The sequence below is a fragment of the Canis lupus genome, chromosome 18 (assembly GCF_003254725.2).
Source record: "Canis lupus dingo isolate Sandy chromosome 18, ASM325472v2, whole genome shotgun sequence".
Classification (NCBI taxonomy): domain Eukaryota; kingdom Metazoa; phylum Chordata; class Mammalia; order Carnivora; family Canidae; genus Canis; species Canis lupus.
This window is the reverse complement of record NC_064260.1, coordinates 46877245-46902970: the sequence shown is the minus strand read 5'-3', so window position 1 is coordinate 46902970 and position 25726 is coordinate 46877245. Positions and strand designations below refer to the sequence as shown.

Sequence of the window (25726 nt, the reverse complement as noted above, 5' to 3'; positions counted from 1 at the left end):
ATGAAGTGGTCGGTGGTTGTGCATTAAATCCAGCTGATGCTGGTGCTGTTGAGTGCCACTGGATGCATATCGATCTCCTGCCTGCTGCTCTGTCCACGGCCGAGGAGGGCTGCTGGTGGCCCTGGCTACCTTCGTGGACTCACCTGTTTCTCCTTGTAGTTCTGTGTGCTGTTGCCTCATGTCATTTGATGCCATGCTGTTGGGCCCATATGCCTCCAGCACCACTGTCTTGAAGAACTGACCCTCGTGTCCTGTCAGGCTCTCCTTTATGCCTGATGACTCTCCTTGCTTGTCTGCTCTGTCTGCAACTAGCTACTCCTGATTGATTTTGAATCGTGCTACCATAGTACTTTTTTCTCCACCCATTTACTTTAATGTATATGTATCTTTATATCTGAAGTGGATTCCTCATCGACAATGTACAGTTGAGGCTTGTATTTTGATCCACCTGACTCATTCAAGTGGTGCGTTTATTTTATTTATATTTTTAGATTTTTATTTATTTATTTGTGAGAAAGTGAGCAAGTGAGAGAGAGGTTGAGCATGCAGGAGTAGGGGGAAAGGTAAAAAGAGAGAGAGAAGCAGGTTCCCTGCTGAGCAGAGAACCCAGTGCAGGGTTCCATCCCAGGACCCCAGGATCATGACCTGAGCAGAGGGCAGGCACTTCACTGACTGAGCCCCCCCACTCACTGGTGCATTTAGACCATTGACATTGCCAGTAACATGAAGATTGTCGGGTCCCTGGCCACTGTGTGTACTGTTTTCCATCTGATGCCCTTGCTCCTTGTTCCTATTTTTGGAACTCTTTTTCTGTTTTTTTGTTTGTTTGTTTGTTTTGTTTTTTTTTGTAGTTTTAATTGAGCATTTTACGTGATTTCATTTTCTCTCCTCTTATGGCATATCATTTTGTACTTTTTTCTTTTTAACCTTTTTTTAGGTTGCCCTAGAGTTTGCAACATACACTCACAACTAATTTCCATCCACTTTCAAAGACACTATACGACACAGTCCCGGGGGTACTTTACAATAATAGAATGATCCTAGTTCTGCCTCCTGTCTTCATGTTGTTGCTGTCGCTCATTTTACATGTCTATAAACATGGGAGTGGGAATGCTCTGTGTGCATAAAGGATGTACATAAGCATGCAGATTGACATGTTCTTGCTATTACTATTTTGAACAAACTCTTATCTGTTAGATCAGTTAAGAAAAACCAAAGGTTTGGGGCACCTGCGTGGCTCAGTTGGTTGAGCTGAGTCTGCTGGAGATTCTTTCTCTCCCTCTGCCCCTCCACACTCACATTCTTTCCCTCTCTGTCAGATAAAATTTTTTTATTTTTATTTCATTTTTTTAAAAACTTTTTTTAAAAAGGAAAAATAAAAATTTTCATTTTACCTTCACATCTTCTCTCTTTCACTGTGCAGACCCAAGTTTCTGACCTCTATTATTTTTGTTCTCTTTAAAGAACTTCTTTTCACATTTCTTGCAAAGCAGGTCTACTGGCAACAAATTCCCTTGATTTTTGTTTGCCTGAGAGCCTTTATTTACCTCTGTTTTTGAAGGATAAGCTCACAGAGTTCCGAGTTCTGGGGTGGTGAGTGTTTCCTCTCCACACTTAAATATCCCCCGTGTCTCTTCTTGCTTGTATGCTTTGCAGGGACAAGTCAAATACAGTGCTTATCTTATTCCTTTAGGCAAGGTGTTTGTCTTCTGATTTCTTTCAGGATTTTATGACCTTTGATTTTTTTTCAAAGACTCTATTTATTCATGAGAGACACAGAGAGAGACAGAGACATAGACAGGAGAAGCAGGCTCCCTATGGGGAGCCTGATGTGGGACTTGATCCCAGGACCCAGGATCACGACCTGAGTTGAAGGCAGATGCTCAACTATTGAGCTGCTAGGTTCCCACCTTCAATTTTCTGCAGCTTGTCTGTGGAATGCCTGGGTGTCGTGTTTTGGACATTTGTCCTGCCCGATGTTCTCTGAGCTTCCTGTGTCTGCAGTTCAGGTGTTTCTCCGCTCATTCCTCCCATCCTTTCCTTGTGGCCTCCCCATGGGCACACGTCACACCTTCTGTGCTTGTCTTGTGGTCCTTGGCCATTCTGTTGGGTATCGTTGGGTCCCTAAGAACGTGGATGGTCTGCTTTGCCATTGGGAGCCTCTGGCACTGGGATGGGATCCTCTTGTCAGCCGCGTCCACTCCATGGGTGAGTCCATCAGAGATGTTCTTCATTTCTGTCTCGGGGTCATCCATCTCCAGAGTCTCCTCATTTTCTCAGGACATCCTTTTCTCTGCTCACCTTGCCCCTCTGTTCTTGCTTGCAGTCAGGCTTATGCATTAGAGTCCCGAGCGTGTCCATCCTGGTGGTTTTAAGCTCCTGGGCTGGGAGTTGCAGGATCCCTGCTGCACCTGCTTCTGCTGCTGCTCTGTGTCTTCAAGTTGTTTCTTTGCGTTGTGCTATGGCTTGTCATTTTTCTCAGCACCAGATGTGGGATACGGAGCAAAAGGGCCTGCTGTGAGCAGGCCAGCGGGGAGGGGGCCAGGCTCGGGGGTGGCCTCGTCCCAAGTGCTGTGCTTGGGGCTGGGTCTCTGGTGTGCCACGCCTCTGGACTGAGAGTGCTGAGAAGTCCCGCTCACCCCTCGCCAGCCCAGCAGCGTTCACAGGGGTATCCTACCTGGGGCTCTTGGTGGAAGCATCTAGCTGCCCTTCTTCTGTAGGCATCATGCATACAAATGCACTCAACCTGTGTGTCCACATCCACTTCCCCCTCCACCCTTCCTTCTTTGTCCTATCGCCCCCACTAGTGAACTGCAGACCACCCTCCTGTCCCCACGTCCCTGTCCCGTCACATGCTGAAAACCCTGGGTTCCTCCACAGCCGAACCTCAGGGTCCCCGCTAGCCTTCAAGGCTCAGGCCATGATATCAGAGATGGACATGTCTCCTATGTGACGTGGTGCTGTGGTGACAGGACATGTCTTGGATTAACTCTGCACCATGTGGTATGTGAAATGGGGCTGGCGTCTTCAGTTGATGGCATCTGGCAGGACGTTGTGGTCTTGACTCCTCTGTCTAGGACAGGGGCTCTGCACATCACCTGACACCGGACACACCGGTGGACTGCTGCACCATGCGCTCCTGGCCTGCACCATGCTGGCAGCAGTCAGATCTCCCGAACGTGCCTCTGAAGCTCCCGTTTACAGAGTGTGTTTGAGTCCGTGCTAAGCCCTTTATGTGAACACCATGGTCTCTTGGAAGTGGCAGCTCCTCATGGAGCAGGGCTTTGCATGGCACATCTTTGAATTAGAGGCCGTGATTAACACAGACCAAGTGCACAAGACACAGTCCTGTTATAAACTTGTATACACCTGTGCGTGTTCTCTTTCTTCAGGTGCTGTTGGAAGAAGCAAAGGACTTGCTCTCTGACTGGCTGGACTCCACACTCGGCAGTGAGGTCACTGACAATTCTATTTTCTCCAAACTGCCCAAGTTCTGGGAAGAGGAATTCCACAAAGACATGGAAGCCCTGAACGTAAGTGTGGCCAGTGGACTGACGCTTGCTCTCTGGGCCCTGGTTCCTGAAAGGCCTCATGTGGTCCAGGCCATCATCCTAATTGCACGCACGCTAAATGAGGTTTAAAATGAGAACTGAGGGCACGAGGGGCTTCTTCGCCAGCATCTGGTCCTGCTGCTTCCCTGGGCGCTCACCTGAGGCTGCTGTTTCGGAAGGAAGAACTGGGACTTTCTCTCATCATCCACAGGTTCTCCCTCCAGACGTCTTAACCCGCGTTAGTGAATATGTGCCAGAGATTGTGAACTTCGTCCAGAAGATTGTGGACAATGGCTACGGGTAAGATGTGCGCCCTCTGCGGGGCAGGGCTCCATCTAGGGAAGGCTTTCCCAAGAAGGCAGCCTCTCCGTCTCTGAGTGGGGATGCGGAGCCGGAGACCCTCTGGGGGATAGGGTGCCACTGGCGCTGCTGTCACCAAGCCCACAGACCAGGTGGCTTAAACAGCAGAAATGTATTTCCTCACAGCCTCAGATGGCAGATGACTGAGGCCATCATGCCAGTGGGGCAGATTCCTCTGAGGGCCTTGAGGGAAGGGTCTGTCCCAGCCCTTCCTTGACTTACAGGCAGCGGCTGTCTCAAACTGTTCACACACTTGTCGCTCTGCACATGGGCTGTTTGGGCTCCTTTAGTGTCCTGATGTTACCCTCTTATGTAGACACCTGCTTAGGAGTCACACTGGGTTAGGGCTCACCCTGGTGACCTCACCTAACTTCTGGGAAGGCTCTATCCAAATACATTTGTGTTTCGAGGTGCTGGCGGCTAGGACTACACCATATGAATTTGGGGAGGACATGATTGAGCCTGCAGCCTCACTGTAGCAGCACCCCTTCACACGCTGACCTCATGGCAGGCCTCTGTGCTCTGTCCCACTGGGTCCTCAGCTTTAGGCTTGCTTCATAAGAGAGCTCTTTGGGCTTTCCTTGGTATTGGCTGCCATCAAACAGGTATTTAGCTGTAGGGACACCATCTTTTTGTTCAAGGCAAGGAGGAAAAGCAAGAGGGTGTTGCTGGCTATGCCCTGCCTACAGCAGGAGTCCCCAGCAGACTTGCTCATGAAGGCTGGCACCTGGACCCAGCTCTGCCAGGTGGGCTGTGCAGGCCCTTTACTTGGGCCGAGGCCAGGATGGGGGTGCTGTAGGAGCTTGTGGCCTGCAGTCCACCAGGGTCCCCAGAGCTAAGAGCATGAGCATGGGGCCTAGATTGGTGAGCATGAATCTGCCAGGTGTCTGGAGGCATCAGCCCTGCCATGCGGGCAGTGAGGGCATTTATCTCTGAGTCACCTCCCAGGGCATGTGTGTTCCCTTGGGGGCCCTCACCTGGCTGTGATTCCACATACTCTGCCCTGACCCTGGTCTATGATCCTAGTACCACCTGACTGCGGGAAACACTGTGCAAGTGTCCGAAGTCCATATGGTCAGAAATCAAAAATGAATGGAGGCTCAAATGGGAGTGTTGTGTCTACAGCACATGGTACCTGTTTGTGGCGCTCCTGCTCTAGGAGCTCGCTTCCTGCCTCGCAGGGCAGACGAGGCATCCACTGAACAACCTGAGACATGCAGAACCCCTAGCACAGGCCCGGAGCAGCACAGGCCGCCCGGGAGTGATGGTGCCTCCTGTCTCCCTGTCACTTAACATGATCGCTGCAGGGCAACACCAAGGTGTGTGCCAAACTGAGTGATGGGGGCAAGGCCGTGGTGGGAGAAGGCAGATCATTCTGGGCTGGAGTAATCTGCTTCTGGGAGGCAGAGAGCCGTGGCTGGCCCACGCAGGTGGGTAGAATGTAGCTAGAATGAGGATGTGGCACCCAGGACTGCGCTGTCACGAGGCGAGGGGCAGGGCAGGAGCTGCCGGGCACAGGGTCTGCAGAGGGACGGGCTGCCCAGGCAGGAAAGGAAGGGTTGGCCTCCAGGGCATGAAGTGTCCTTGTCAGGTGCTCGGCCTGCGCGGTGGCCACGGGTGAGGGTTGGGTGCATCACAGAGCCGCGGGAGGCCCGAGCCGGCCCCAGGCGCGGAGGGCAGAGCCGAGGGGAAGCGGCCCACAGCCTGTGTCACCCTTTGGCTCTTTGTGTCGTCCTCCTGTGAGGTGCTCTGGGCCGTCTTCAGATCTGTCATGCTTGCCCACACCCTACTTCTTATTGTCCAGCTATGCTTCAAATGGGTCCGTCTACTTCGATACGGTGAAGTTTGCTTCCAGCGAGAGACACTCCTACGGGAAGCTGGTGCCCGAGGCTGTTGGAGACCAGAAAGCCCTGCAGGAAGGGGAAGGTAAACAGCCGGGTGCAGGTGGTGGGTGTTCCAGCCGAGGCAACGCAGCCTGGTTCCCTCAGGATTTTAGGAGTTTTCCAGGGAAGCAAAAAAGCTGGTATATCTAAGACCATCTTGAAAAGCATGACAGATGTCAGGGCCGGGGCTATAGGGCTGGCGTTCGTGGTGGCGAGAGCACCTGAGGGTCAAGGTGGTACACTTGGCCAGTGTGTTGGGCGCCCAGCACTGGTGTGTTTGGAATATGCAGGTTGTGACCCACTGAACGAGGGCGTAGAAGTCACCCACACAGGGTTGGCAGGCAGTCCCCTTGGCGTCTGAGCTCCTGCTTTGGGAACTGAAAATCCCAGAGCTGTTTAGATTGAAGGCAGTTTCAATACTCCTGTGCAGAGGAAGTGGGTCCCAGGTTCAGAGCAGGCACCATGAGGCGGGGGCAGAGCAGAGCCAGAGAGCCGGGCAGCAGGCACCTGTTTGTTATGAGGCAGCTGGGGCTCACCTTTGCATGGTTATTTTGAAAGGTGCCCCGGGACAAGCCAGGCAGGAACCCTAGGGTCAGGTCCTGCGTGAGTGTCCCAGCTCTGGGTGTGAGCAGGGGTGTCACACCATCGGTGCCTGGGCAGCACCTCAGTACAGCGGTTCTCTCGTCCCACCGAGACGTGTGCATCACAGCAGCCCCTGTGCTCATCTTGATCTGGGTACAGCTGACGCTCACAGGTATGAGCTGCACGGGGGCACACACCTGCAGATTGTTCTGGATAAGGGCAGGGCAGTACTGCACACATCCCCTTCTGTTTTTTTTCTATAACCTCTTCTCTGGCTTACATTTGTCACTGTGTGTGACACGTGTTCATGTACCATTCATGCTGTTGCTGGGGCTCTATCCAGCAGTGGGCTCTTCGTGGTTTTGGTTTTGGGGAATTATTTGCAGATTTTCAAGTGCATGCTGGGATCAGCACCCCCAGCCCCCTGCCCAGCGTTGTTCAGGGTCATCTGTATTAAATGTGGACATGTGGCTTTCTCTGGACCAGGCTAAAGTAGGAGTGTCTTTCATGGTGTTTTTTCCACCCTTAACACTTCCAGGGACTCGGGTAGACCACACAAGCATCATTCCCGTGGTACAGGGATTGCTGGGGCCCGCGCTGTTTTCCCTCCAGTTTTCTGGAAGGTAGTTTGGCCATACTTTTGGATCAAGTAATTTCACCTTTAGGACTCTGTCACAAAGAGACATCAGAACCTAACACGAAACGATGAGTGGTGTGGACTAAGGGTAGATAGACTAAGTTAGTTCAGTAGCATCATCACCAGACCCCAGGGCATTGAAGTCTAAAGGCATTTTTTCTTTAATTTTTAAATTTATTTATTCATGAGAGACAGAGAGAGAGAGAGAGGCAGAGACATAGGCAGAGGGAGAAGCAGGCTTCCTGCGGGGAGCCTGACATGGGACTCGATCCCGGGTCTTCAGGATCATGCCCTGGGCGAAGGTGGTGCTAAACCGCTGAGCCACCTGGGCTGCCCAAGCTAAAGGCATTTTGTCAGCATAGAGGAGGCATCTCCTTGGAGGGCAGTCGGGGGCTTGTGTGGACAGCAGCGTGGCCCCTGCAGCCCGGCATCCTTGGAGGCAGACACAGCGATGTCCGTGAGGGAGGCGCCAGGCTCGGATCACAAGCTGATGGCTCAGCCAGGCATGCAACGCCTCGGGTGCATGAGGAGTGGGGCTTTGTGTAGCAGGTTGCCTTCCAGCACAAATCAGGGCAGGGCCCCTCGCCTGTGCTCATGCCAGACCCACATGGCCGCAGAGTTCTCTGTGGCTCCCTCGGAGTTGCCTGTCTCACAGACTGTGTCATCTGTGCATGACGCCATGGGGTGGGTCCCTGGGACTAAAGGGTCACGGACAGTGTACAGACACGTTTACAGTCACAGTCCTGAGTGACCATAGCAGAAGAAACCCCGGGGGACGCCACTCAGCTGCAGGAATGTCTCCCACGGCACAACCTGCTGGGTAGGGCAGCCTGTGGTTCTGAATGCAGTTGTTAAAGAACAAAGATGGAAGGTGGGTGGGGTGAGTTGCCAGAAAGGTCAGGGAGGAGCAGTGGAGAGAGCAAGAGAAAACAATTGAGAGAGTGGAGCGGAAATCATAAAAAGTAAGCCGTTGGTTCCTCACAAAGGTGAATGAAATGAGAAAACATGTAGCAAAACTGATGAATGAACACAGAAGATTCACAGATATATCCAGACAAAACCAATGTGACTAGAGACAGCAGAGTCTTAAAGGCCAGGGAGTGCACAGGCTGGCAGGGTGCAGGAGGCCGCCTCCACGGTCTGGGGGATGGAGAGCCCTGGGGATGGGAGGGCACACGCAGCTGTACAGCAGACCTTGCCATCTGGCCCCAGCTGGGTTCCTCTTGTTCCTCTTGTTCCTTTTTTTTTTTTTAAGTTTAAGTAATCTCTACACCCAACGTGGGGCTTGCTTTAACTCACAACCCTGAGGTCGAGAGTCTCCCTTTTCTGATGAAGCCAGCCGGGTGCCTCCGGAGTTCCTAAATATGGCTTGTTCTTGGACCTTGTTTTTCTACACGAACTTTAGACTCCCTTTGTATTCCAGGGACGAGAGCAGGAGAATCCAGCAGCAAATACAGAGGGACGTGCCCTCCTTTGGGAACAGTCCTGCTTCCAGGGCGATGTGACAGCCTCTGGGGTGGAGGACAGTAGTGGCGAGGGGTCCTGGAGCCGCCTTGGGGTCGCAGGGGTTGCCTCGGGGGAGGGAGACAAGAGGGGACAGCAGGGGAGTAGAAGGGATGGTGTGACAACTCCTTACAAAATCTAGAGCAAATAGCAAGTATTACCAAAGTGACATTTTTGAAGCACGGGAGGTGGCGTGTGTGTAAGGGGATCCTATTAGCTCTGTCACAGAATTTTTCATAAATTTTAAAAAGTCATATACATTCACAAGTAACCTATGTTTGTAATAATGGAAATTTATAGCCTAAATACACATCATCTGCCAAACACAGGGTCACTGAAAGAATGTGCTGGCACTGGGTCAGACTCTCTGAGCCACTGGTGTGACTGTGACCTGCTCAGGAGCAAAGGTGGGGTTTGCCCTGCTGCTTGGGTAGATTCCTTCCTCTGTCTTTTCGTTTTTTTGTGTGTTTTTGTTTTTGTTTTTTTTAAGATTTATATATTCATGAGAGACATAGAGAGGCAGAGACATAGGACAGAGGGAGAAGCAGGCTCCTAGTGGGGAGCCTGATGCAGGAGTTGATCCCAGGATCCCGGGATCACAACCTGAGCCAAAGGCAGACGCTCAACCGCTGAGCCACCCAGGTGCCCCTAGTTCCCTTCCTTTGTGATCCTGGCATTTGCTTCCTGATTCTGTCTCATATTTTCCGAGTTTCCTACTCAGTGCGCCCGTGTTGTAGCCTCAGGTCTGTTGTGAAAACACCATCAGCGTGGCGCTCTCCCTGCAGCTGTTGTCAGGCTGTTGGGGCGACTTCAAGGTTCTCGAAAGGTGCTGGTAATGGAGGTCGGGCTGCAGTTTGCGACCTGGGACACTAGGGGGGGCTGTCACTCCTGTTCCGGAGCTGCCCGCCAGGGGGCCACAGCACCCAGGGAAGGCCGCATTGCTGCCTCGCACCGGGGCGCCTTTGCAGGCCCTGGCGCTGTCCTCACTCACCTGGTCACTGTCTGAAGGGGACCCTCACGGCCGCTAATGCGTCCTGCAGGTCCGGAGACGTCTCCTACCATGATCATACATTCCTTTCCCATTGCTCCTGCCGGATGCAGGCTGGCCCGTCCCCTGGGATTTGGCCCTAACTGACCATTTCCGGGAACCGAACTGGCCCAGAAGGAGCAGGGCTGTCCTGGTTTGCCACCTCCGGGCCCAAGGGGCCATGCACGGCAGGTTCAGCTGGTGCTCAGAGCTCGGGGAACCAAGGCGGGGAGCCGTGCAGGCCGTCAGTACTAGACCCCACCGTGAGAGCGGGCTCCATACCACGGCCTCACCCCGCAGAGCCGAGCACCCTGGCTTGTCCTAGACCGGGGATGAGGCTGAGGGTGCGGGTGGGGAGAGGGGCGTCTGGAGAACTGGTGGGTGTGGTTGAGGCCCCTGGGGAATCACCCTGTGACTCCTGAGCTTACATACTGGGCAGCACGGACGTGGTCATAGTGAGCGGCGTGCTGACCGAAGAAGTAAGCGGAAATGAGAGGCACTGGCCAGTAGCCACCGGAGCGGCCTAGTAGTGACACTGCCGTGCCCACCACGCAGCACTGGGTGACCTGCTTCCCTCGTGTCCACAGGTGACCTGAGCATCTCTGCAGACCGCCTGAGTGAGAAGCGGTCTCCTAACGACTTCGCCCTGTGGAAAGCCTCCAAGCCGGGCGAGCCGTCCTGGCCGTGCCCGTGGGGAAAGGTGTGCTCCTGGGAAGGCACAGGGCTGCCGCGGCACCATCCACCCTGTCCTAGGGACCCAGATGCCACAGAGCCTCGCGGGCCTCTGGGCTTGTGACTTCCTTTCCGGGACTCTGCCCACGTGCCGCTGGGGTGGGGGCGGATTGGACTACCTCCGAGGCCCCTGTATCCTGGTGGCCTTTGACTGAGTGTTACCCGCTCCTGGAGGTGAGTCCGCCCTCCTGGTGTTCCCCGTGACAGCAGTCCTGGTGGCCCAGAGCCGCGGGATGGGGCTGCTGGTATGTGCTTCTGGTCAAATGCTGGGCAATTCTGGGAGTAACGTGAGCCTCAGCCCCACCTTGGCCTACAAAGCTTTTGCTGGGAACTAGGCAGCAGGGGCTTCCCTGAGTTTTTCGTGTGTGGAACATAACATCTGTTCTAATGAGGCTCAGAGGTTTTAAGGGTTATGAGCATGGGAAAATTGAAGGCTGGGACCCAGAGGGGAGGCCAGTCAGTCACTGGGTCCTTTGAATCTCTAGGGGCGTCCGGGATGGCACATCGAATGCTCTGCCATGGCGGGCACTCTCCTGGGAGCCTCAATGGACATTCATGGCGGAGGCTTTGACCTCCGGTTTCCCCACCATGACAACGAGCTGGCTCAGTCGGAGGTAGGCAGGGGCTGGGGTCACTGGTTCTACTGGGTGGGTGGGCTTGAGTTTACCCCAGCAGTGGTGGAAACAGCCAGGGGTGCTGCTGGTGAGGTGCTGAGCAGAGCCTCATGCAAACACCAGGGTCCTGCTGGTGGGATTCAAACCCCAACTGTTTGGTCCAATTTCCCACATGAACAGCCTGAGCTTTGGCTCCCAGACCAGAGCCTCTTGGCTCCCGGACCAGGGCCGGCCCTCTGAGCCCCAGGTGTCCCAGCTCGGAGAGGCAGCCCCCGCTTCTGCATCACCGCGGGAACACGGTGCCCCATGGTGCCCCGACCGTGCCCTCTGCGCCCCTTCCTGAGCAGGCCTACTTCGAGAATGATTGCTGGGTCCGCTACTTCCTCCACACGGGCCACCTGACCATCGCTGGCTGCAAGATGTCCAAGTCACTCAAAAACTTCATCACCATCAAAGACGCCTTGAAGAAGCACTCAGGTAAAGTTGCCCCCACCCCCCGCCCTGAGACCTGGGCATCCGTTTCTGCAGAGGCTGGGAGGCTGAGGGTACCACCCTGCCGTCTCCCCTCCCAGCGCGGCAGCTGCGGCTGGCCTTCCTCATGCACTCCTGGAAGGACACCCTGGATTACTCGAGCAACACTATGGAGTCTGCACTGCAGTACGAGAAGTTCATGAACGTGAGTGCCCTCTCCTCCTCTCTGCGGCGGGGTCAGGCCTGCTCTGTGTCTGCTGACACAGAGAAGCAGCTCCACTCTCGGGGTGTGCCCTGGCCCTGCACCTCTCCCCGGAAAGGCCTGCTGACTGGCTAGCATTAGCAGCGCACCTGTCAGCGGAAGCAGGACCTCAGGCTAAACCCAGAATGGAATGCATTCCCGCCTCAAAGGAACACCCTCCACCCTTGGGCCGCTGGCATTGGCGTCAGTGCGCGCTGCTTTCTCGGATGATACACAGAGGAGGCGCGCCTCACCGCGATAGCTCTTTCTCTGATGCTGCTCAAATGAAGTTTTCTCAATGCCGCTAAACTGAATTTTCTGACTTCAGGAGTTTTTCTTAAATGTGAAAGACCTCCTCCGAGCTCCCGTTGATATTAGTGGTCGGTTTGAAAAGTGGGAAAATGAAGAATCGGAACTGAACAAGAGGTAGGAGACTGCTCTGGGGTTCACAAGTGTGCCTGCGTTCTGGGCTACCCATGGCCCGCCCAGCAGTGGAGTGGGGGGCATAGCACCATCACGCCCGTGTGTGCAAAACCATACCCAGCACATGTAGCACCCAGTGGGCCATGTTCCGGCTGCTGGACCACTCGAACACGTGTGCACCATGTCACCCGCTGACCTTCCTGTTCCTCTCACTCAGCTTTTACGACAAGAAGGCAGCGGTTCATGAAGCCCTCTGTGACAACGTGGACACACGCACTGTCTTGGAGGAAATGAGGGCTTTGGTCAGCCAGTGCAACCTATACATGGCGACCCGGAAGGCTGCCAGGAGGAGGCCCAACCGGGCTCTGTTGGAAAGCATCGCTCTGTACCTCACCCGCATGCTAAAGGTAGGCGGTCCGCGACCCACCGGCCCCATGTGCACAGAGCAAGAATGGGTTACAGGGGCTGAGACCTGCTCCCATCCTCAGCTCCCACTGTGCTCCAGTGTATCAGAACGCATATGCATGTCCTCACTGTGGGCACTTTTGCCTTCCCGCCTGGTACAACACTACTCACTGTGCATACCTCCGTGCTCATGAGGCCTGGGCCCATGGTTTGGTGGCCTCACTCAGCCCCAGAGAGGGCAGATGGGGGCACACTTGAGCCTGGCATCCGGTCATCGTAGGCCACTTGTTAGGACCCCTTGACACACTCATCCTGCATGTCCGTTTCTCTTCTAGATCTTTGGGGCCATTGAAGAGGAAAGCTCCCTGGGATTTCCAGTGCGAGGACCTGGAACCAGCCCAGATGTGAGTAGAGTACACCTGGGTGCAGAGATGCTCCCTCTTTGGCGGTCGCCCCCACCCCTCAGAAGTGGTGCCCATTTGGAGGAGCACCATCCTGCCTTCCACACCTGCTCCCTCCCCTTCCTTGTTCATGTCCTGGGCCAACGCTGTGGACATTTTGGGGCCCACATTAGGTTCCATCTGCACTGGACTTTCCAGAATGGGCCCCGGATCATGTCTGGACCTGGCTGGGGGAATTGAACATAGCTGTTCACCACACGTGTGCAAGGTCAGCAGAGGCCATGGCAGCCTCGCTCCCTGACCATTCACTGGGGGTCCTTGTGCTGCTGTCTGAGAGCTCAATTCCAGGATGGCAGGCTCGATGGGACCATCTTTGATTAAGCTGCAGCCACATGGCATAGATGCCCATGTGCTCATGTCCTTGTACATGTGGATTCAGATAGCATGCCGATTCATGAGTCTGGTGGGGAGAAAGTTCCTGGGCAGTGGCCGGTGTCGCCCTGGTACTGGTAGTTTCTGCTGCACGATGGCCATCCTTCATGGCATATGCTTGTTCAGGCTCGTCTCAGACACACTTCTATCCTCCCTCTGTAGGAGTGATCTTTAAGGATTTGAAGAGAATATGTAGTAGATATTTAGGTATAACTCATTTAAAGGAAAATAGGAAGCACATACAAGGTAAAAAGGCAAACTCTTTTTAGAATTCTTTTCCAGACAGTGGCTGGTGTGAGGAACCCTCTTCTGCAGGGGGAACGTATAGGTGTCTCCCCAAGAACTGATTTCTGCAGAGAAACCAGTTTGTGTTGTGAAGAAGCACTGCCTCAGCTTGGTGCCCACCTCTCCAGGGGCTTTATTAGCCATAAAGCTAGTTCTAAAGGCATTAACCTTCTTCAGTGTTTCTCAGAAAGGAAACCTACGCAGCTGTGGTATTTTCTTGAACAAGGGATGCTAGATATTTAGTTTCTTAGAAAAAGATAAAAAAACATTTTCTACATTAAAGCCGCCTGCTCTTGAACTTAAAATAATGCTTTTAGTGCAGTGGTTGTGTGGGGGCCTTTCCATGTGACCTCTGTGGGCCCTTTGAAGGCTGAGCATTGGAATAAGCAACCATCAGGCAGGACCTGCCAGGCCAAAGGGTGGGATCTGCGCTTTACACCATTTGAAGTTTATGTGTCAGCTTCTAAATCTGAATTGTTTTAGGAATGGGGAAGATGGCCCTACATATTTATCAGGCTACTGTTGAGTGGTGTATAGCACATGCTGGTGTGGTCCACTAGACCGTGGGGGCAGGTCTCCTCCAGACAGATGCTGCAGGCACGCTGGCTAAGGCCTCCATCCCCCACTGCGCCGAGGCTCACCACAGGAGTCTCTGAGCACGGTGGACATAAGGAACTAAAATCTCGATCCCCGGTCAGCCTACACGACTGCAGCACCCCAGCCCAGGTGCGTGCTTGGACAGCGAGAGGCCAGGTCACCGTGGGCTCATCAGCCTAGTCGGCTTCTGCATTTAGATTGTTGCTTTGGTTACTGAGCCACCGAAAGACTTAATTAGGAGGCAGGGGGAGACCTTGCTTAAAAACCTACTGGAAAGATATGAAAGATGTCAAGGAAAAGGTGGTTATGAAATCGTTGTTTCTCCAGTTTGGATTCTACTGTCTCTGGTTTTCCCTCTGGCAGGCTTCCCATCCCGGGGCATCTCCAGGTTCCTGTAGGTCATTAACCATTGGTGTAGATGCGAGTCCATGTATGTGCGCACGCGCACGTGTGTGTGTGGTAGACACTTCCTGGAGACTTCTTCCTCTTGCACAAGCATGCGTGTGGCCACAGGTTGGATGCAGACACGGTCTGGCTCCTGGCCCAGGAGGGACCACTGTAGTCTCCCAGAAGAGAACCTGCCCTACAGACACCCACATGGAGCCATTTAACTATAGATGGGGTATTTTAACCCTGTGTCTGAGAGGAGACAAAGCCGCTCCTGAGAATAGTTGAGCAGAGTGGCCTGCAGAACTTGTCTGGCTGGGCTGGGAAGGAAGCTCTTCTCTCTCTGGCCGGCATTGTCCACACAGGGACCCGCACACTTGCTGTGGACTGAGTGCCAGGTGCCAGGTGGGGAGTGTGTCCCAGCCCAGAGGCAGTGGCCATGGCAGTGGCGCCCCCTCCATCCTGCCCTCCCCCCCCCCCCCCCACCGCTTGCCAAACACTGGCTGAAAATGCAGGCGGAGCTGGTCTCTGAGTGAAACCGTTTTTTGTTTTGTTTTGTTTTGTTTTGTTTTGTTTGAAACCATTTTTTCTGCAGCTGGAATCCACGGTCATGCCGTACCTGCAGGTGCTCTCCGAGTTCAGAGAAGGTGTGCGAAAGATCGCCCGAGAGCAAAAAGGTGAGGTTCTTCCTCGCTGGGGGGGCTGCCCTGGGTGCCAACAGGTGTTAGCAGCGCCAGGCCTGGGGCAGTACATCTGCAATGCCGCCCCCTCAAGTCGTGACAGCACTGTGTCTCTCGACACCACGTCCCCCACAGGGAGGACAGCTGGGTGGGGGCCAAGGACGCATATGTGAGACGCAGGGTTTCTTCGACTGTGCTACTTGAATGGAAAGGCAGATCTTGCCACCTGCCCTCCCTCCTGCTGGGGCCTCATGTCCACTTTGGGTGTGTCCGGCGGCCAGAGGGCTTGCCAGCACCTATCCTTGCTTCCGGAGGCTAGCATGGGGAGCTGGGGGAGACAGAGCTGCTGCAACTATTGCTGCACCAGTGTGGCGGGAAACAGCTGCCTGGCACCCAAGGGGCCTCCCCTGGGGCCACCTCACCGTGCCTAGCCAGCTGGCATTGCCGATATTTCCGAGGTCGGTTGCCGTCTTGTGTCCTTGGGGACTTGGAGCATGCTGTGTCACTGCCGACTGTGAGACAGAGCTCCAGGCGCCATCAGGCAGGGGCGCACATCTTACCCTGAGCCGTCTGTGTGCCAATGGGCATGCTGAACCGAGAACGTGCCAGGCCTGCTCTGCGGCCCTCTTCCCGCGCACGCCGCCCCCTTTGGGGCACAGCATTTCTCAAAGCAGAAAGCAAAGGGCAGGGATTCAAGCCTTGCCAGGGAGGGTTGTGCAGGAGTCACTTGCTGCAAATGCTACCTGTCACCTGCTGTGCTGCGCTCCCTCCCCAGGCCTCTCTGTGACAGGAAAGCACCCCTGGCGCGCTAGTCTGGCTACCATCCCTGCAGAGTGGGTCCAGGTGGGGTGTCCTGAGGGTGGAGCAGGCAGAGGTTCTGCAGGGAACCTCCAGAGGGAGCTGCGCCGGTTGCAGGGAGGACAGAGCAAGAGGGCAGGGAACCCCAAGGCCATGGCCCCTCCGGGAGGAGCCTGGATCTGACAGTGCTGTTTCGTGCTGTTCCCGGGGAGCAGGATGGACAGAACGAGAGGCTCAGGGGAGGCTCTGGGGTCCTTGCCTTCAGTTTCCCAGATGCCCAGTGCTTACCTCACAGATGAGGAAGATGTGGTCCAGGATGCCCACAGTCGTGTTGGCCAGAGCTCAGCCCTGGTGTGGGCTGGGGCGGCTGACCAGGAGAGGCTGGGGAAATTAGGAAGAAGCTAGAAGGGCAGGGACTCAGGCGTGCCCAGAACGTCATTCCCCCTTCATTTGTTTCATTTTTGTTAAGATGTTTGTAACATGAAATGTATTGTTTTGGTTATGAGCAAGAGCATAGCTCGGTCTGAAGCGCATTCCTGTTGTGCGGCTCTCCCCACTGTTCGTCTCCATCCAGGACTGTGCATCGTCCCAACTGAGACTCTGTCCCCCAGGAGACACTGACCTCCAGGAGACACTGATCCCTGTCCCTCCTCCCCTGTGACCACCATCCACTCTCTGTCCCCAGGGGACACTGACCCCGTCCCTCCCCTGGCCCTGTGACCACTGTCCATTCTCTGTATGAATTTGATCCCCATAGACCTCATACACATAGAATCGTGCAGTGTTTGTCCTCTTGTCATTGGCTTCTTTCACTCGGTATGACTAACGTCTATCCATGTTGTGGCAGGTGTTAGAATGTCCTTCCTCTGTAAGGACTGGGTGATATTCCACTGTGTGTGCAGGTTGCATTTTGCTGATTCTCTTGTCTATGGGCAGATTCCTGTGGCCTTGGGCATCCTCTGCTGAGCCTCCCTTTGGGGAGCTGATGGGGCTCCCTGTGCAGTGCCCAGCCTGTTCACTCCTGTGTCTGGCCCTGCCAGCAGTGGCCCTGGAGGACTCGCTCCCTCCCTTTGCACCACTCCTCTGAGTGCTCGAGCTCCGAGGACTCTGAGCCAGGCGAGGACAAGCACTGGCCAGGCAGGTGCAGCCTCTGAAGGAAAAGCTGATGGGGTGTCTCCACTGCGAGTTCACACAAAATGTAGCTGAGCTTATGCTCGTTAGCAGATTGCCACAATGGAGACCCTCTTTTCCTAGAACCTGCTACAGTCAGATCCTCTTGGAGTCAATAGGTCCACGAGGTCCTGGTGCCTGGCACCTGTGGCCAGGGGTGCCCCCAGGGACCACACGCAGGGAAGCCCATCTTCCTCTTCTGGGCACGTGGTGGCTGCATAGCTGCTTCCTTCCCTGGGAGAGCCGCGCCAGCAGTGGTGGCTGTGCCAGTGGTGGTCTCACCCTTGGCAGCGGTTCCCCTGCATTACCCTGCTGCTCGGGGTGGCCTCTGCTCTGCAGGTCACAGCCCCACGTCTGTCAGCGCCTCTTCCCTCCCCGAGTGACACCCCTGCTCCATCCGGGGTTCTCCTCAGTCCTAGGCTCCACAGCCAGAGCTGCAGACCTGGATCTTCCCTGGGTAGACACACCCCAGAGCCTGCCAGTGCCCCCATCGGCATTGCAGTCAGCGAAGGGGTCTCCTCCCCATCCCCGGCCGTGGTGGTGTCCACGCTCTGGGTCTCCTTCTCCCCGCCACCCCAGAGGCAGCCCCCGTCTCTGTTCCTCTCTTAAGGTTGTATTAGCTGCCGAGATCTGTGTTTTTCCGTAAGCTTGAGAATGCTTTATGGAATTCCTCAAAAATATCCAACTGGAGTTTTTTCTTTTTTTCAAAAAAAGAGCCCGTTGAGGTGAGATTGACATAACTGACAACTATCTGTTGTTAAAGTGAACGAGGCAGTTGGCATTTAGTACGTTTACGGTGCTGTGCAACCGCAGGTCACAGGAACAGCCATGACCCCTGGCCCTGCGCCCAGCACCCAGCAGCCTGCCTTCTGCACCCGTAGATCAACCTGGTCCAGACACCCCATGTCCATGCAGCCGAGCAGTATGTGCCCCTCGTCTCTGGCTTCTGTCACTTTACAGAATGCTTTCCTGCAGCGCAGCCGGCACTCCACTCCTTGTCAGGGCAGAATACCGGTCCCTTGCATGCACACAACACATTTTGGGTGCCCGTTAGGCTGTTTCCACGTTGTGGCTGTCGGGAATAGTGCTGCTCTGAACACAGGTGCACAAGTGTCTGGTTGAGCCTCATTTTCAGGGGCTGGGGATGTCCCTTGGAGGGGAATCTTGGGGGTAGTATGGCAGCTGTATGTGTGACTTTGAAGAACCACCGAGCTGTGTTCTACAGCAGCGGCCCCGTTTCCCCTGCCTGCCAGCTGTGCCAGAGAGCTCCGATCTCTCCACGCGCTCACCAATACTTGCTGTCTCCTGGCTGAACAAAAATGATTATTTTCATTCCAGCCAACCTTGGGGTTGGCAGTGGCATCTCAGCAGAGCTTTGGTGTGTGTTTCCCTCATGACACATGATGTTGAGCCCCTTACCCTGGGCTTCATGGTCACGTGTGCATCTGTTCTGGAGAGGTGTCTCTTCAGGCCCTGTGCCCGTGTCTCATTGGGTCATTTGTCTTGTCATGGGACTGTGGGAGTTCCTTCCTCTGCAACTGGACCCGGTCAATATGTGACTTAGAAGATAGTAGAGTAGTAGGTGTGCCCCCAAAGTAATCAAACGGTTTGGAAAGACAGTCTGGGGGGGAATTCTGAGTTATGTGGACAGGGCAGGTCTCGGCATGGTGGTGATGGCCACTGTCCTCAGCTTTGCGGAACCCAGACCCAGGGGACAGTGTGGGCCTGGGCGTCCTTCCACCTCTCGGGGTGCCAACAGTCGGCTGACGGTGGTGATGCTGGGCCCTGGCTTGCTTCCTTTCCACTTCTGGGTAGCTTGCTCCAGCTCCTGCCCCAGGTGTAGCCTTCCCCAGGGGCAGCCCTCCCCATGGGGCTGCGGGCAGGGTAAGGGCAGGGAGCAAGCATAAAGGGTGTCGTCCCATCAGCCATGCTGGGAAGGCTGGGGGAGCTGGGGAGGACAGTGAGTGTTCCCATGGGCCATGGCCAGTGCTGCAGAGACGGATGTGGTGCAGCAGAGGCTTGGGCAGGAGTCAGGGGGGTGTTTGGTTTCTGGCATAGATGTTCCTCACAGGGGCATGGCCAAGGTGTGCAGAGCCACTTGGGATTGGGCCTGGAGTGCAGGCTGGTGCCTGAGGGAGGGCTAAGGATGCTGGCCACAGTGTGTCCACCGTACGATAAGGCAGGCAGGGTGCCAGCACTCTTGTCACCTGATGTTACAGGATTTGTTGCTATTAAAGCTTTCTGAGATGGATTGCTGTCACGTGCCCTGTGACAGCCCAGCTTCTACGCCAATTTCCCCAAGTGCATGTAGGGCATGGGCTGGGGACTTAGCAGGCCACACGGTGGGGCAGGCAGCCTTCTGGGAGCTGTGAGTCTGAGACCTGGCTTTGATAGACAGCCACATACAGAATGCCTCGTCCCGATGCCGCCAGACCCTGTGAGCAGAGCCGCGCACAGCCTGCTCCCACACGTGGCATCTTATCACGCTTGTCGCTGCCCTCAGGGATGGTGACATGTCCCCATTCCACAGACATGAACCACTGAGTTTCCTTCACTGAGGCCAGATTCCCCTGTAGAGTTTCTGGGTGAGGCCCTCCTGTGCTCTTCGTTTTCAGAGGCAAACAGACGGGCTCCCCCTGCCATGTCGTCCCTGAGCCTCCTGGGAACAGGATGGCCATGAGGTTGGCTGGGGCACACTCTGTGATTGCTGTTGCAGGTTCGGTACAGGCTCCCTGAGAGCCCCTGGCCTTGACCGGCCTCAACTAGGTGCTGCTGGATCTGCCGCCATCTGTGGTGCCTGGGAGGGAGCAAGTCCATGGTCATTCGCTCTGCCTTTGGGACCCACAGACTGACCCAGAGGTTTAAGAACGTCTGAACCTGCAGGGACCATCCTGTTCAGGCCCAGAGGCCACACTGATGGTCTCTTCATCCCTACCCACTCTGTCCGCTGGTGTGTGTCATCTTTCTTGCTTGCTCTAGCCCACGCCTAGGGTGGGCCGAGCCTGGCTGAGAGCAGTGAGAGGCAGCATTACCAAAGGGCAGTGCGGACCCCTGTCCCCAGGCCTCTGGCCCTTCCTTGTCCCTCAGCTGGGCCTTGTGCATCAGTGAGAGAAGCTGACAGCTGTGGGGCTCACCCCAGCCTCCAGACCCATTTCTGGCTCTCGCCAATAGCTACTTGGAACCGTGGGTCCTGGGCCTAGCTGCTTCGCCCTGAGGATGTTGGGAGGATGGGAGGTGTGTGTGGACTCAGGAGCACGGTTCACAAGGCGAGGGGATGAGGGAGCGTGGAGCATCCGAGCAGGTTTCCTGACAGCTGGTGCTGTGCCGCCGATGTATTTGACCTAGCTGAGCGTTGCCCTGGGCCAGGCATGCCTAAGGATGACATGAAGAACGCAGGGAGCCTCTGCAGGACTTCTGGGTGACCTAAGAGCATGTGTGGCCTTGGGCCCCTGGGTCCTGGAGTGTGGAACGCGGCTGCTCTTCTGGCTCACCAGGCCAGGGCTGTGGGGGCTGGACACCTTCCCAGTTGACCAGGGCGCTTGGGATGGTTTCTGAGCCTCTTTTCTAGGAGTGAAACCTGGTTTCCCTGGACAAGCTGCCCACCTGGTTTTGTGCGGCCCTGGCTTCTCCTGCTCTGACTCTCAGGAGCAGTCCAGGAGCATCTCCAGACCACACCTGCCACTGAGCAGGGTCCTCAGGCGCTGTGTAAACCCTGGCCATCTGTGGGGGCTGCTCCATACTCATGGCAGCAGAGTCGTCAGTGCCTGGGCTTCAACTCCCTGCAGGGCGCTGGGGAAGGTGCGCATTTGTGCATCTGGTCAAACTGAACTTCTGTCTTTGTCCACAGTCCCTGAGGTTCTGCAGCTCAGTGATGCTCTGCGGGATGACATCTTGCCCGAGCTTGGGGTGCGGCTTGAAGATCACGAAGGTGGGTCCTTCTAATCCCTTCTGGGGCCATTGTAAGGAGCTTCGGGCACGGTGGGCAGGGATGTGGGAAGGACGCTGGGGTCAGAGGCTGGTTTTGAAAGAATCCCAGGCCAGGGTCAGAGGATGATGGGCTTTTATGTGATGAGGAGGCCCAGGGTGGCGCCCCCGTGACCCCGTGGGAGGCGGGGGGCCCTTGGAGGTTTGATGCTCTGGCTGTTGAGGACACCTCCTGTGTGCCCTCCTATGGCCACTGGCCACCCTTCCCTGTGATCTGTCACTCAGCAGATGGCCTGCAGGACTGTCAGCCAGGCCCATGGTGTCTGGACTTTGTGGGGGTTTCAGCTGCACAGGAAATTTTTAGATTTTAAATACTCAGGCGGCATGTCCCCTTTGATGACTTCTGGGCCTTGTGTTGGGAGTGGTGAGGCCTCCCCACGGTACATTTAACATGGAAGCCCCGTGAGCAGCAGAGGCCCAAGGTCTGTGCAGGCAGGCTTGGGGCTGGGCCTCATCTCACCAACCACCTGGCTTTTCAGGGCTGCCAACTGTGGTGAAGCTGGGAGACAGAGAGGCCCTGCTGAGGGAGAGAGAGGAGAAGAGACGAGTGAGTGTGCTGGAGCAGCCGCGCGGGCACGGGAGACTGCTGGCGCTGTGTGCTTGCCCTGCCAGAGCTCTCTCGTGAGGTCCCAACTCTAGAATTGTCACCAGAGGACCTCATGGGACTTGGGCCACTGGGCGGTGCAGTAGCAGAAGAAGGATCTACCTTCTAAGGAAGGGTCCTCTTTTTAAAAAGCTACCCCCCAAGTTTAAGGGAGAACAAGTCCCTTTCTGTAAACCGTGCAGCTGACGAGTTTGGTCGCGCCTTGCTCTTCAGAAGTGCTGTGTCCTTTGTCCCTGAGGGAGGACCTGCCAGGCAGCCCTTCGTCCACCCAGGAAGTGTGGGGCTGGTGCCAGGGGCCTGGGTGCATGAGGAGCACCGGCAGGAGGTGCGGGTGACGTGGGAGCACGGTTTGTAAGGCGAGTGCAAGGCATGTTCTGGACAGCTGGTGGTGACAGCTGGGCATTCCTGGGAGCCGGGGACCCCCTACTGCACCTCCCATTTCTGCCCCATTTGCTCACCCAGCTTAGCGTCCTGTCCCTGGGGCTGGGCTCTCACCTAGGGCAGCGCAGCAGGTGACCCGGCCCTAGAGGTGACATGGGGCTGGCTCTGCCCACCCCTGCCCCTGGGTTGGGGAAGAAGCAAATGCCTCAGCTTACCACTCTCCTCCCCGAGCAAGTGCATGCAGAGCATAAAGGCACACGGGGCTCTGATGAGGGTGCCAAGAGGCAGCCCTGCCCGCCACGGGCCTTGCCTGCTGGTTTTCACAGCGGCCGCTGGCCATGGCCCTCTTTGCCTTGCTCCTGTCTCCCCTGAGTGGGGCCCATCCAGTCAGCAGTGCCTGAACGAGCACCAGGACTGCAGCCTCCCTGCATGGCCATTCCCACCAGGGGACAGACACTGTGTCCTCACAGAGAAAGTCCCGCCCAGCCCATGCCACCCTCACCTCTGCCTGTTCCCGGCCTCCTCTGCTCCACTGGTTGCTTCTCCCGAGCCTGTGGCCCCTGCTTGTGGGGACCCTTGCTCTACTTCCCACTGCTGGCCCTGCACTGCCCTTACCCAGTCCCACAGTTCCCTGCCCGGTACCCCCAGGTTCTCTCCAGCCTCACACTTGCCTGTGCCCAGCTGCCCACCCGACAGCCTTGCTGACTAGGAAGCCCTGAAACCCAAGATGCCTACAAGGGCATTTTCCTGTCTGTGGCACAGCTGAGTCCGCACTTCCCCTCACGGGTGCCACCCAACACCCGGGCTGAGGGTCCCTGCCCTGCCCCCACTCCCAGGCTGGCGGTTGGCCCAGGCCCCATGTCCTGGCACCTGCTAACTCCCGCCCCCTCTAGGCCCTGGTGATGCTGTCTCTGCTCACCAGACAGACCCCCCCACAGCTGGGCTCGCCACATATCCAGAGCTGTCCACAGGGTGGCTGGGTCAGAGTCCAGGCACCGGGGGGCCAGCCGGCCTTGCTTTGTTCCTTTTCCTGCCCCCAGAGGCCCTGGGCAGATCTGGCTCACGGGGCTCCTGCTGCTCCCGTAGGTTGAAGAGGAGAAGAGGAAGAAGAAGGAGGAGGCCGCCAGGATAAAACAGGAGCAAGAGGTAACACACGCGGTGTACGTGGGGCCCGGGCTCCCCTGGTGGGAGTGCCTACTCTGACCCTGTGCCCCAGCTCTCTGGTCCTCCCTGCTCCACCTGCGCCCACCACAGCATCCTCCTGGCCTCCCCACGCACCCCCACATGGCACCTGAGCATAGGGAGGCCGGGAGGCCCTGGTGAGGGAGAGGTCTGGCTGGGAGAGCCGCCCCTTGGCAGCCACAGGCTCCAGGCAGTGTCACAGACTCCTTCGGACAACCCTCCCCCCTGTAGAGCAAGCTCGACGCCCGGGGTGGACTTGTCCCTCCTTCGACTCCCTCTGCCTGAGCCTTACCCTGCCCGACTTCTGTGTCCCTCTGAGTCCCAGGGCTGGGCTGGGGTGACACGTGCTCACGCCTTCCCCGGTGGGCTGGGCTGCAGCGAGCAGGGCTCTGCATTCCAGGCAGCGAAGCTGGCCAAGATGAAGATCCCACCCAGTGAGATGTTCTTGTCAGAAAGCGACAAATACTCCAAGTTTGATGAAAACGTAAGACCCTCTTTTCTCTTGTCAGACCTTTAAATTGGGAGTAATAGGGCTTCCAGCCTTGAGTGAGCAGCCTTTCTGTCTGGGGTGCAGTTTGGGGGAGGCGCCGTTCAGGGTCCGTGCCTGCAGCCCCGAGCACCCAAGGCAGCCTCCCTCCTTCGCGGCAGCCGAGCCCCATCGTGGCCTGGATCAGAGAGCAGGTCCCCTTCACGAGCTGGCCTTGGTGTGGTCAGGGAGCCGTGGGCACTGTCCCCAGAGCTCCTCGTCCCGGCATTCACAGACACTTTGCCTCTAGACCCTCAGGCTCTCCTTACTGGTTCTGATATGTATTCACCACCTTCCCATGAAAACTGAGCCCCTTTGGTCCTGAGGGAACACTGGCCCTGGCTCCCAGGCGAGAGGGTGCCTCCAGACCAGCCACTGTCTTCCCAGTGGCTGGGAGAGGTGCTGCTGAATCAGTGCACTAGTGTGGAACGTGTGGTGAGGACGTGCCCAGGCGGCTCCAGGGGCTGAATCCATGTGCCCCTGGGCTCCGAGTGGGGCATCAGGTGCACCCTGCTAACCCCGTGCTCTCCCTGTTCTCAGGGTCTGCCCACACACGACGTGGATGGCAAAGAGCTGAGCAAAGGGCAAGCCAAGAAGGTGAAGAAGCTCTATGAAGCTCAGGAGAAGCGCCACAAGGAGTATTTGCAAATGGCTCAAAACGGAAGCCTCAAATGAAAGGGCAGGGGACCGAGTGTCTAAACCAAGCCATTGGTGGCCTGCTGACTTCCTGTCTACGTCCTTAGTGACGACGCCCGATCATGTTTACAGTGGTCCTCGGCTCCCACACTGGGGATTGCGTTCACGGAAGCCACGCCGTCATCAGCTTGAGACTTCAGTAATAAATGTTTCCCAACAGTGAGGCCGGGTGTGCTGTGTGCCGGCGCGCTGCACGTTCAGCGCTTGTGCGGAACCCGCTCCCGGCTGCTGGCTCAGCAGGTCCCGACTTAGGCGCTCGGCTCAGTTGAGCTGCTTCAGCCAGCCGAGAAATCTCTCCCCGATGCAGATGGCTATCAGCTAATCTCTGGTGTGTGGGTGCATTTGGAGGTATTTAAGTAGGAAAAAGACAGGCTCAAACTAGTGAGCCCGCGGACACCCCACACAAAGGCTGCTCACTGGGCCCCTCTGGTTCTGATGAGTAAACACAGCTCAGCGTCTCCTCCAGCAGCTCCACACTCCAGGGGTGGTAAAGGGCTGGCTCAGCAGGGTGGGCCCTGGCCCCTGCTCCAGGTCTGCACAGCTGCCGGCCCAGATAAGGGGGGAAGTCCCAGCACACTCAGCAGGGCAGCTGTTTGTCACCAGGACCTCGCATGCAGTGTGCCCCAACACTGGAGAGCCTAACTGGCCTAACGAGGGTGCAGCAGAACCAGCACCCTTGAGCCCTGCAGAAGCAGGGCGCCAGGTTAGACCCAGGTTAGACCCTGTTAGACAGGACAGAGGCGCCAGTGCTGGGCTGTCAGGTCAGGAAACGCTGAGTGTCACTGGCAGCCCTTCCGGGATGCGGGAGAGGGTGGGCAACACCAGGTCGTAGGCATCCTCAGCCCTTGCCCCTGTGACCCCGCTTGTAGGAAACTCCAGGAGATACCCGCTCACTGCAGCATTGCTTCCCAGAACTGATGGAGCAGTTGACTCTCCCCAGGTGCCTGGTGCAACTCAGGAGCACCGAAGGCATGGGGAGCAGGTGGTTATGAACCGAGGTGGGGAGTGGGGAGGGCGTTTTGGTGTTGAGACAGCATGCTTCTCAGACTTCTAAACATTCCACGTACAAGCAGTTAAACCAATAAGAAAACAAGGCCCCAAAATACAGTGAAATGAACTCATTCCGGTTCCCTACTGCTATACGACAGATCATCCCAACACTTGGTGGCTGCAA

The 25726-nt window shown here is 56.2% G+C and overlaps 1 protein-coding gene across 3 annotated transcripts in view; it reads left to right on the top strand.

The window, feature by feature from the left end:
- Window positions 1-24715, top strand: part of CARS1 (cysteinyl-tRNA synthetase 1) — a 47643-nt gene extending 22928 nt beyond the window's left edge. For all 3 annotated transcript variants that reach the window (XM_025451826.3, XM_025451827.3, XM_035702009.2), the window contains 16 exons: window positions 3393-3533; window positions 3763-3851; window positions 5716-5837; window positions 10131-10243; window positions 10761-10889; window positions 11237-11366; window positions 11462-11565; window positions 11930-12027; window positions 12242-12431; window positions 12765-12833; window positions 15127-15208; window positions 21027-21107; window positions 21643-21710; window positions 23235-23294; window positions 23731-23814; window positions 24397-24715. In XM_025451826.3, the coding sequence (XP_025307611.3) occupies window positions 3393-3533; window positions 3763-3851; window positions 5716-5837; window positions 10131-10243; window positions 10761-10889; window positions 11237-11366; window positions 11462-11565; window positions 11930-12027; window positions 12242-12431; window positions 12765-12833; window positions 15127-15208; window positions 21027-21107; window positions 21643-21710; window positions 23235-23294; window positions 23731-23814; window positions 24397-24531 (1695 nt within the window). In that variant the 3' untranslated portion in view covers window positions 24532-24715. The remainder of the gene's footprint in view (window positions 1-3392; window positions 3534-3762; window positions 3852-5715; window positions 5838-10130; window positions 10244-10760; window positions 10890-11236; window positions 11367-11461; window positions 11566-11929; window positions 12028-12241; window positions 12432-12764; window positions 12834-15126; window positions 15209-21026; window positions 21108-21642; window positions 21711-23234; window positions 23295-23730; window positions 23815-24396) is intronic.
- Window positions 24716-25726: the final 1011 nt, after the last annotated feature.